Genomic DNA, 12045 nt, shown 5'->3' on the forward strand with positions numbered 1-12045 from the left:
GACCATCCCCCCTGGGGGGTGATTTCTCGCTTTCTGTCTCTATGTCTCTCTCTGTCTGTCTGGCGAGCGCACGCGCCCTACAGTGAAAATCTCTCCAAAAAAAAAAGGTTTTTCTTTCTTTTCTTTTCTTTTTTTTTCTTTTTTTTTTTTTTGTAGGATTTATGTGTACTTTCCAGAGAGAGGAGGGGAGAAAGCACTCCTGGGGGAATGGTCACACTACAATTTCTTTTCCTCCTTTTTTTTGTCTTTTTGGAATTTTGGGCATGCACACACACATCCCTGGACTAGGTCTGGGACTTGAACCATATGGTTGGCCATGTGAGATCTGACTGCGTTAATTACCAGGCCATGAAGCCGGCTTTCCAAGTTGTTTTTGACAAATGATTATCTATCATTACCTCAGTTTGAGACTCAGAATTAATCAGATTTTCTGATCTCCTGTGTACTCATATTTATAAGCAATTTTAATTCTAGGCCAGCGACACAGAGAGCTTTATTCTTTTTTATCCCTTATGGCAAGCCGGCTACCTCTCTCCTGATTTTATCTCTCTCAAATAGAATTTTGTTGAAAGTAGTAAGACACACTAACACAGACTAGTGTGTGTTTGTTTGTTTATATTTATTGGTTGTTAATTTGCTATAGGGTACGTGTGCTCACCAGAGAAAGGGAAAGTAAGAAAGCAAGCCATCAGGCCCAGGATTTGAACTGCAATTGACCACATGGGAGTCCAATGCCTTAACCACCACTCCACTCGCTGACCCCAGACCAGTGTACTTAATTGTCTTAATCTTTTCCTTTAGAGCTGTAGGTTTAATGAATATGATGTCTGCCTTCTAAGACATTATAGATGACAGTTTTATCAAATTTTTTGCTAAGACATAACAAAGGTCACAAATTTGCCACATATTTTAGGTTTGTTATGGTCTCACCCCACTTTTAGTAACACAATTTGTATATTCAAATTCCAGTGGTAGGGAACAAAATTCACTCTAACTTGTTTATTTACAAAGATATTTGGAAATAATGAATATTAAGTGGCTTACAGAATCATTAAGAAAGCTGAAAAAGTCAGGCTCTGAGTTAAGTTTTCATTGATAATATTGAGAGCCATGCCCTAGACAAGACCACCAAAGATACTTCTGGCTATTAGTCATGAAGCTAACAACTCAGTTGGAAGCTGTCAGGAAAGCTGTCATTTTTAGAACCATGCTTCCACTTCTAAGATGGAAAACCACATACCGAAAAACCGGGGCACTTCCAGAATGTTATTTACCATCAGAAATAGCAGAATAATAAACCATGTAATTTCCTTATTTTAAATCTTATCAAGACTCCTCACTGGGAAATGTAAGTTGTTTTTTTTTTTTCTTTGCATTTTGGTTTCTATAAAATAGGGACATATACTAGTAGGTAGTTATAGTGGACTGTTACATTTAAGTCTGCCATATTTGCCATACTTTGTAAAGTCTCAGCTGTTCCACTTAAAATTCTTTCTGATGATTGGGGCTGGCAGGTGGCATGTTGGTTGAAGGCACTGGTTTCCCACATGGCTAACTACAGTTTGAGTCCTGGACCTGGCAGCTTTCTTTTTTGCTTTTCCTTTCTCTCTCTCTCTCGGCAAATTAAATATTAATAATAGCAAATGGAATTAAATAAATAAATAATTTTAAAAAATTCTTTCTGATGAATCTTAAGTAACCCATCATCATTCTGGGTTTATAATTCTTTTTAAATCATCGCTTAGAATTTTTGAACTTTGGGCTCCTTAGAACGAGACTCTTGATGAATATACTTGTGCAAGTGACTTATATGAAGTCCTAGGGAAGATGCATAACAGAGTGCAGGAAGCAAGACCCAGAAGCAGGCCAGGGTATGGGAGAAGCCAAGCAGAATCCTAGAGAGTAGGCTCGTCTTGATCCTCAGGGGGAATGTAGAGATTGCCCCAACTTGAAGCAAGGAAGCTGTATTTTTATATTCCCATAATGGAAGTCTTTGGCTACCAGCTGCCATAGAAGCTTAGTTACTCTGAACACATTATTTTTTCACTGTATTAATGGTACATCATCTTTTTTTTTAACTGTTAGGTATTTATGTGTGAATAAATGTAAGAAAATTATTGTTAATCAGCTAGTTTATAAATTTAGAATCAAGAATGATAGTGATGCCAGAAACCACGGATTATCCACATGGCGTGGCTCAGATAGAGACACCTTTGCATTCTGATGATTCAGTGTATACTTTGTTTCAGTCACAAAATTAACAAAAATTTTATATAAAATTAACTTCAGGCTATATGTGAGGTACATAGGAAGGTCTTTAAAAAGCTTTTGAAAAGTGTGTATTATGAGAAACCTTCGTGGATTTCAAAATTGCTTTGCACTTAAATGATTTCGTACTGTAATTTCATTTTTCCATGAACTTTTTAAAGCCCCTTGGTATACTAAAATATAAATAAATTTTATCATAGACTTGGGTCTCATTTCCAAGATATTTCATTACATATACACAAATATTACAAAGTCCAAAAAAAATCAAAATCTAAAATTATTTTGGTCCTGAGCATTTCAGATAAGGGGATACTCAACCTGTAATTGAAGTCAATTGATTGAACCAGAACCCACAAAATCTAAATGGGAGGGGATAGGAAGCTCTAATTTTTCAAGTAAGTTGTTGAAAATAATGACTAGGGCCACTCCTACTTTTTATTCCTTGATTTCTGGACCTTTGTATTCTCTATAAAATGGAATGGCTTGTTAATTTAAGGTATAAATTCCATCTTTAAGAGCATCCCATTCCTAATGAGATCACCTTTAAGCTGCACGTTCAAAGGCTTTCGTAATCCTATATCAGGCCAGCAAGTAGGACCAGTAAATCCCATGTCCATATGCTGTTGTTACACCTCTTTTTCTGCAAAGAGGACTCCTTATTTTAAAACAGTATGTGAATTTTCATGTTAATAAATGAGATAATCTTATGAGTAAGTGTAATAGATAATCTTGTTGACCAGGGGCCATCAGGTGGCATGTTAGTTCAAGTAGTAAATCCCCACGTGACTGACCACAGTTTGAGTCCTAGACATGGCAGCTTAAAATGCCATGAGGCTGGCCAAGACACTGTGGGCAAGAAAGGCAAATTCATACCTAGAATATATGTCAGTCCTGGGGCCAGCAAGTGCTGTGGTGGATAAGGGCGCTGGATTCCCACATGGCCAACCATGGTTCGAGTCTCAGACCTGGTGGCTTGCTTTCTCACTTTCCCTCTCTCACTCTCTTTCTCTATGTCTTTCTGGTCAAATTAAAAATAAATAAATAAATTAAAATGAATGAATAAATTAAAAAATATATATATATGTCAGTCCCAGTCGGGATTGATTGCTATCATTTCTAAGTCAGAAGGCATCTAATATAATCAATTTACTACCAAATTATGGGTTGTCAAAAGATGGTACTGGAACAGAGGCAAAACAGGACTCATTTAAGAAATTTTAACATTGGGTTGGCCACATAGCATACTGGTTAAGGGAGCGGTATCCTATATAGCCAACTGTAGTTCAAGTATCAGCCCTGGCAGCTTGACAAACATGCTGGGCATGTGTTTATGCATGCCCCAAATCATAACAGGATGGAGAAATGGAGAAGGGATTGCAATATCACCACACACCACTGGGGAATGCTTTCTTCCTCTCTGTCTTCTGTCTCTGGCCACTGCATGTATATTCTGTCAATTATAAAAAAGCAATAAAGTTAAAAAATTTTTTTTTTTTTTTGCCATAGGGTACATGTATATATTAGAGAGAGACAGAGAGAGGGAAAGTGAAAAATCACCTACCAGGGGGATGGTCACACTACAGTTCCTGCTCCCCCTTTCTTTTGGGATTTTGGGCTTGCCCACACACGCACCTGGCATGATTTTCAAGCCACCGGTTCAGGACTCAGAACCATAGTCAGCTATGTGGGGTTTAGTGCCTTAACCACAATGGTACCTACTGGCCCCAATAAATAAATTATAATCTTAAATTTATAAACTTAAAAATGAGTGACGAGTAGGTGATGTGATGGTTAGGTGCTGGACTTCCACATGATCAACTTTAGTTCAAGTCCCAGACCTGGTAGTTTTGCACTTTCCCTCTCTCTGGTGAGCACATATGCCTTATAGTAAATGAGAAAATAATAAATAAAAATTTAAAAGTTCTTTCAAAAATAATTAAACATTATAAATTGAAAAGGTATTGAATAGTAGTTTAGGTTATTTAAGATTTTTTTCTCTTTTGGGGGAGGAGAGGTTTTTGCTATAGGGTGTGTGTGCTCATCAGAGAGACCGAGAGAGACAGAGAGACTGAAAAATGAGAAATCGCCCCCGGGGGGAGGGATGGCTATGCCACATTCCCTTCTCCTCTGGGATCTTGGGCACACACATACACATGCCCAGTGTAAGTTTAAGCTTCTGGGTCTGGGACTTGAACTGCAGTCGACTACATGGGAGTCCAGTGACATAGCCATTATGCCAACTGCTGGTCCCTAGGTTATATAGGATTTAAGAACATTTTGGGTTTTGTTTTACTTTTTAGAGCTATAAAGTGCCAAGCTTGAAATGTTTACTTCTTTTTTTTTTTTTAAAGAGTTATTCTATTTAACTTCATTATTACTATTGTTATTATTATTTTCCAATTTGATCAGAGAGAGACAGAGAGGGAAAGTGAGAAAGCAAGCCACCAGGTCTGGGACTTGAACTGCAGTTGACCCTGTGGGACTCCAGCACTGGTAACAACCATGCCACCTGCCAGTCCTGAAATGTTTACTTCTTAATTGGTTCTTTTGGACTTAGCAGCTGAGTATATAGTCTTTTTGACGAAGAAAATCTATATAATTTTGCTGTCTCTGAATTGAATTTTGTATAAAGCAAAAACTCTTTTATTTTTAATTACCAGATGCATGGATTAAATTGACTGTTGGATTGGTAGTAAAAGTTTATTTAAGTCCCTAGTCTCTTGAGATTGCACCAGCCTAACTTTCAAGCATATCAGTGAATTTGACACTAGTATGTAGTTTTTTTTTTTTTTTTTTTAAGGTTTTTGCCATAGAACACATCTGCTGGTGGGAGAGACAGGAAGAGGGAAAATAAGAAATCGTTCTGCCGGGGAGATGGCCACACCACAATCCTCTTCTCCATTCTACTCTCGGGATTTTGGGCAAACACGTACACGCACCTGGTGTGATTTTCAAGTTGCCAGGTCCTTGACTTGAACTGTGGTTGGCCATGTGGGAGTCCAGTGCCTTAACCACAGTGCTGCCTGCTGGCTCAAATATGTAGATATTTTTAATGATTGCTTCTTAAAATTAAGAATAGTGGTTTTATAAACTTGTCCTGTATTATTTTGAAATTATTAACTACAGGAACAATAAGGCTATGACAGATCCCTCAAGAAAATATTTAGCCAGCAGTAGAGAAAAGCAGCTGAGCTTGAAACAGTCAGAAGAGAATCGGACAACAGGTAAGTACTTGGTATTTATATATGATACGCATTTCTTGTGTGATGTAGCATATTAAACCAGAAATAAAACTAAACTTGGATATAGATCTTTATATTATTCAGGAAAACTGCATTTTCTGGTACTAGGTACTAATTATTGGACACCAATTTGTATCTAGTATTTGACTAAAATATTTTAAAGTGTCACAAATAAAAGAAAACTTGTATTCTTATTTTAAAGAATCCATACTTTACCACCTTCCTCTCTATTTGACTTCCTAGAATTAAGTTTTTTCATTGTCAAAGGATCTGAACCTTAGAATGAATCAGAGAAGTCGAAGTGGTTGAATTTAAAGTCTGCCAGTATTGTTACTTACTCAGTTTCTGAATATCTTGACATTGTTACCTAAAGCAGTTTAAGTTTGTTTTTATAAAATCAAGTAACTTGTGAGACTGTCTATAAATTTTTTTGTCAAATGTTTCCCATCTTCTGAAAGTCTTAGATACACGATATTTGGTATCGATCTGATTATTCTCTCAACCTAAAATAAATTGAAGCAAGCTAAAATATTGTATGATTTTGATAAATTAATAGTTTAAGAGAATCCAATTAATCAGGACTCTAGGAATGTTCTCTATTTAGTGGTTTGGGATTGTGACATTGACTCAGAAAAAAGTGTCTCATAAGTTTTACCTCTGAAACAATAATACTTTAAAAAGTAAAACTTACTTACTGGTTTTCAGCTTTTATAATCAATCTGTAGTTAGAAAAGAGAAAACTTAAGGATGTAATAATCTTTAGTAATGCCCAAAATTTTTAAAATAATTATTTATCTAATTCCATTTGTTATTATTATTTTTTAATTTGACCAGAGAGAGACAGAGAGAGAGGGGGAGAAAGCAAGCTGCCAAGTCCGGACTTGAACCATGGTTGGCCATGTGGGAATCCAGCACCTTTAACCACGACGCCACCTGCTGGCTCTAGTACCTACCTTGAATTTAAGGTACATCTTATAAGAGCTGATGTAAAAAAGAGGGGAAAAAGTGGATAGTTAAATGATTAGAAAATTAATGGATCAAAATGTAGGTTGTTTTTTTTTTAAGAGATTTATGCTGTAGGGCATGTGCACTCACTGGAGAGAGATAGAGGGACAGAAATCACCATCGTGGAGAGGGATGGTCTTGCCACAATCCTTTCTCCTCCATTTTCCTCTTAGGACCTTTGGAGTGCACACGCACGCACACATACCCGGCATGAGTTTTAGTTGTTTTTTTTTTTTCAAGAGGTTTTCTATAGGGCGCGTGCACTCACCAGAGAGACAGAAAGCGAGAAATCACCCCCATGGGGGATGGCCACACCGCAATCCCTTCTCCTCCATTCTCTTTTCGGGATCTTGGACACGCACGCACACATGTCTGGCGTGAGTATAAGCCACTGGGTCCAGGACTTGAACCACGGTCAACTACATGAGAGTCCAGTAACATAGCCATTACACTAACTGTTGGTCCCTCTGGCGTGAGTTTTAAGATGCTAGGTCTGGGACTTGAACCACCATTGACTATGTGGGAGTCCAGCAGTATAACCATTATACCATCTGCTGTTCCCATCAAAATGTAGAAGTTTTCAGTATGTTAAAGTTACAGAGTTAAACCGCAGAACTAAATTGACGCTGATAATTGTTGGGAGAAAGGATAATAAGAGTAGGGATGATGTAAGTAAGAAACTTCTAATTTTCTGTCAAATGTAGTCATCCAATAACTGTTTAAAATTAATAAATCAAGAAATAGAAATATCTAGCATTATGGAGGAAGTAAAAACACAGTAAGTTCATTTTTTTTGTTTTTTTTTTGGTTTTAATTTAGAGGTTGTTTATGATGGTTAGAAATTACAAGGAAAATTTGTGGAGCGTCAGGGCAGAGGAGTAGGTATTACAACTTTTTCCAAAGTATTTAATATTTTAACTTGTATATATATTAAATGAAAAGAAAGGGACAAAAGATTAAATATAAATATGCCCAATATAGAACTATATTATTAAATGAACTTCCGTGTTTGACCTAGGGATTAAATTTTTTTCTTCATTTGTTTTATAGGGCTTTTACCTTTGCAGTCATCATCTTTTTATGGTAGTAGATCTGGATCCAAGGACTACTCTTCTGGTGGCACTAACCTAGAAAGGTATGCATTAGTTGTATACCTCTTGATAAACTTGAGGTGCTTTCTTTTTTTCAGATTGTTGAGTGATGGAATAGGCTATACGTGAATACCCTACTTTAAATAACAAAATTGATTAGAGTCATAGGATCATGACATTTTAGTTAAAAATACTCTGCAAATATCTTAGTTCAATCTATTTTTTATGGTTTTCAACAGCTGAATAAACCAAGATCTAGGAAGATTTGTCCCGAGGCCATAAGTAGTAACTGGCATTGTTATTAGATTCTAGATGTATCCATCATCTCAAGTAATGTACATGTTAAGATCTCTCCCGTGGGGCTTTTTTTTTAACACAATTATTTGTATTTAATTTTATTTAGTATTATTTATTTATTTAATTTTTACCAGAGAAAGACAAAGAGAAGGAAAGTGAGAAAGCAAGTTGCCAGGTCCAGGACTTGAGCTGGTCATGTGGGAGTATAGCTACATAACTGCTTTGCCATCTGCTGGTCCCTTGAAGAAATTTTTAATTTTTAAAATTTTTGAGATATTTTTGCTATAGGACGAGTGTGCTTGACACAGAGACAGAGAAACAGAAAGCAAGAACTCACCCCATAGGGAAAGTGGCTACAATCCTTTCTCCTCCAGTCACCTCTTGGGATTTTGGGCATGTACACACATGCGTCTGGTGTGAGTTTTAAGCCACCAGTTCTGAAACTGTAGTCGACTATGTGGAAGTTCAGTTTTAGCAATGTAACCATTATGCATGCTATCTGCCGGTTCCTCAATTTTCTTTCTTTCTTTTTTTTTTGGAGAGGTTTTTGCTACAGGGTGCGTACGCTCACCAGACAGACAGAGACAGACAGAAAGTGAGAAATCACTCCCCAGGAGGGATGGCCACGCCACAATCCCTTCTCCTTCTTTCTTCTCTCGGGATCTTGGGCACGCACGCACACGCGCCCCGCGTGAGTTTAAGCCACCGGGTCCGGGACTCGAACCGCGGTCGACTACATGGGAGTCCATTGACATAGCCATTACGCTCACTGCTGGTCCCCTCAATTTTCTTTAATGCCAGAAGGCACATGGAAACATAGGCGGGAGAAAGAGCGAGAACACACTCCCAGTGTGTCCTAATCATGCTACAATTCTTTTTTCTTCAGTTCTCTATCCCATCAGAATCATGGGCAGACATGCCCACATATGCTGTTTCAAGCCATCAAGACTGTCTCAGACCCCTCTCAGCCATGTGGGATCTAGCTTGTTTTACACAGTGCTTTATCATATGTTAAAAGCCATCCCTAAAGAAATTTGGAAATTCAAAATTGGTGGCACGGTGGTTAAGGCACTGGACTCCCATGTGGCCAAGTATACTGCAAGTCTCGGACCTAATGGCTTTAAAATTATGCCAGGCTCAGGTGCACGTGTATCCAAAATCCTGAGAGGAGAATGGAGGACAAGGGATTACCATGTGGCCATTCCCTCCCCGCCTCCCCGGGGGAGGGCAGGTAATTTCTCATTTTCCCTCTTTCTATGTCTCTTTCTCACCTATGCACTTTCTGACAAAAACCTAAAAAAGAAAAAAGGAAAGAAAATACCAAGCTAGGAGGATTTTATGGACTAGTTTTAACCAAATCACCATAGGAAAATCTATGTAGTTAATTTAGTAATTCAATAAAAACAGCAGTACAAGAAGAGAAAATTACAGGTCATTTTTAACGTAACACAGAAAAGTCTAAAAAATGTAATAGTTGAATCTAGTAGTGTACTAAAAATTGTATTTGGGGACCAGAAGATGGCATATTGGTTACGTCACTGGACTCCCATGTAGGCAACCGCGGTTCAAGTCCTAGACCCAGAGGCTTCAAACTCAGACCAGATGCATGTGTGTACGTGCCCAAAGTCCCGAGAAGAGAATGGGGAAGGGATTGTGATATGGCTATCTCTGGGGGGTGGTTTCTCACTTCCGCTCTGTTTCTCTCTCTGGCAAGCTCATGTGACCTATAGCAAAAATCTCTATATAAAAAAAATTATATTTGGAGCCAGACAGGTCCTACCATAAAACACAAGACTCTGTAAGGCTGACCTATATAAGAAGATTCCTAGTTCAGGTCCAGAGACCTCCCTGAGTATGTTGGACATACATGTGCCCATGATCTGGGATTGACAGAAGCTAGGGGTGAATGGTGGCATTAGGATCCTATTGTGTATTCTCTCTTGTTCATGAAAGAAAGAAACTTATTTTTTAAAAAATTATCTACCAAAAACTGACATCACAGTACGATTTATTATAAAACTTTGAGAAGTATTTCTATCAAAATTAAGAGACATTGTTCTGAAGATTATAGCCAATACAAAAGGACCTCCCCCCCCCAAAAAAAAATAAAGAGCTGTGGGGACTCAAGGAAGGAAACAGAATTATAATAGTTTGCAGAAAACATGATCTGTTAACTCTGAGAAAATCACCAGACTGTTAGAAAAATTAAAAGTTTAGAGCCAGCAAATGATGTGGTGGTTAGGACTCGACTCCCATATGGCTGACCACGGTTCAAGTCCTGTGCCTGGAGGCTTGCCTTCTCACTTTCTCTCTCTCTCTCTCTCTCTATCTATCTATCTCTATCTCTCCCTAGTGACTTAAAGTAGAAATAATAATATTAAATCATTAAAAAGTTTTAAAAATTAAAAATAAAAGTTCTTCATAAGGTTCCCATAGTACAAGTTCAGCTTCCAAAACAATGTTTCTAGACCTAGCAATAATAAAAATTGAAAATGCAATAGAAAATAATAGGTATAAGATCTATAAAATTGACACATATAGGAATAAATCAAATATGTTATATTTTTTGGAGAAAAGGATGAAAAATTACTGAGGAGCATAGAGGATGATGTAAGTAAGATAGACCAGACCGTCTTTGTGGATGGGAAAGCAAAAGAATATTATTTTATCACTTATTCCCAGATTAATAAAAAAAAGTTACCTCCAGTTAAAATCTCAAAATACTTTTTTTTTTCTTTCTTTTTTTTTTGCTATAGGGCACATGCATGCATTAGGGAGAGGGGTTGGGGAAGGTGAGAGAAAAGTCTAAAAAATGTAATAGTTGAATCTAGTAGTGTACTAAAAATTGTATTTGGGGACCAGAAGATGGCATATTGGTTACGTCACTGGACTCCCATGTAGGCAACCGCGGTTCAAGTCCTAGACCCAGAGGCTTCAAACTCAGACCAGATGCATGTGTGTACGTGCCCAAAGTCCCGAGAAGAGAATGGGGAAGGGATTGTGATATGGCTATCTCTGGGGGGTGGTTTCTCACTTCCGCTCTGTTTCTCTCTCTGGCAAGCTCATGTGACCTATAGCAAAAATCTCTATATAAAAAAAATTATATTTGGAGCCAGACAGGTCCTACCATAAAACACAAGACTCTGTAAGGCTGACCTATATAAGAAGATTCCTAGTTCAGGTCCAGAGACCTCCCTGAGTATGTTGGACATACATGTGCCCATGATCTGGGATTGACAGAAGCTAGGGGTGAATGGTGGCATTAGGATCCTATTGTGTATTCTCTCTTGTTCATGAAAGAAAGAAACTTATTTTTTAAAAAATTATCTACCAAAAACTGACATCACAGTACGATTTATTATAAAACTTTGAGAAGTATTTCTATCAAAATTAAGAGACATTGTTCTGAAGATTATAGCCAATACAAAAGGACCTCCCCCCCCCAAAAAAAAATAAAGAGCTGTGGGGACTCAAGGAAGGAAACAGAATTATAATAGTTTGCAGAAAACATGATCTGTTAACTCTGAGAAAATCACCAGACTGTTAGAAAAATTAAAAGTTTAGAGCCAGCAAATGATGTGGTGGTTAGGACTCGACTCCCATATGGCTGACCACGGTTCAAGTCCTGTGCCTGGAGGCTTGCCTTCTCACTTTCTCTCTCTCTCTCTCTCTATCTATCTATCTCTATCTCTCCCTAGAGACTTAAAGTAGTAATAATAATATTAAATCATTAAAAAGTTTTAAAAATTAAAAATAAAAGTTCTTCATAAGGTTCCCATAGTACAAGTTCAGCTTCCAAAACAATGTTTCTAGACCTAGCAATAATAAAAATTGAAAATGCAATAGAAAATAATAGGTATAAGATCTATAAAATTGACACATATAGGAATAAATCAAATATGTTATATTTTTTGGAGAAAAGGATGAAAAATTACTGAGGAGCATAGAGGATGATGTAAGTAAGATAGACCAGACCGTCTTTGTGGATGGGAAAGCAAAAGAATATTATTTTATCACTTATTCCCAGATTAATAAAAAAAAGTTACCTCCAGTTAAAATCTCAAAATACTTTTTTTTTTCTTTCTTTTTTTTTTGCTATAGGGCACATGCATGCATTAGGGAGAGGGGTTGGGGAAGGTGAG

At 37.4% G+C, this 12045-nt stretch overlaps 1 protein-coding gene across 5 annotated transcripts in view; it reads left to right on the forward strand.

The window, feature by feature from the left end:
* USP37 (ubiquitin specific peptidase 37) overlaps positions 1-12045 on the forward strand; it is a gene marked incomplete at its 3' end in the record, with an annotated part of 80420 nt that overhangs the window by 45386 nt on the left and 22989 nt on the right. For all 5 annotated transcript variants that reach the window (XM_014584232.2, XM_027768337.1, XM_027768336.1 and 2 more), the window contains 2 exon segments: positions 5395-5492; positions 7566-7650. In XM_014584232.2, coding sequence (XP_014439718.1) covers positions 5395-5492; positions 7566-7650 — 183 coding nt within the window.

The sequence above is a fragment of the Tupaia chinensis genome, unplaced genomic scaffold (assembly GCF_000334495.1).
Source record: "Tupaia chinensis unplaced genomic scaffold, TupChi_1.0 Scaffold145907_1, whole genome shotgun sequence".
Taxonomy (NCBI): Eukaryota; Metazoa; Chordata; class Mammalia; order Scandentia; family Tupaiidae; genus Tupaia; species Tupaia belangeri.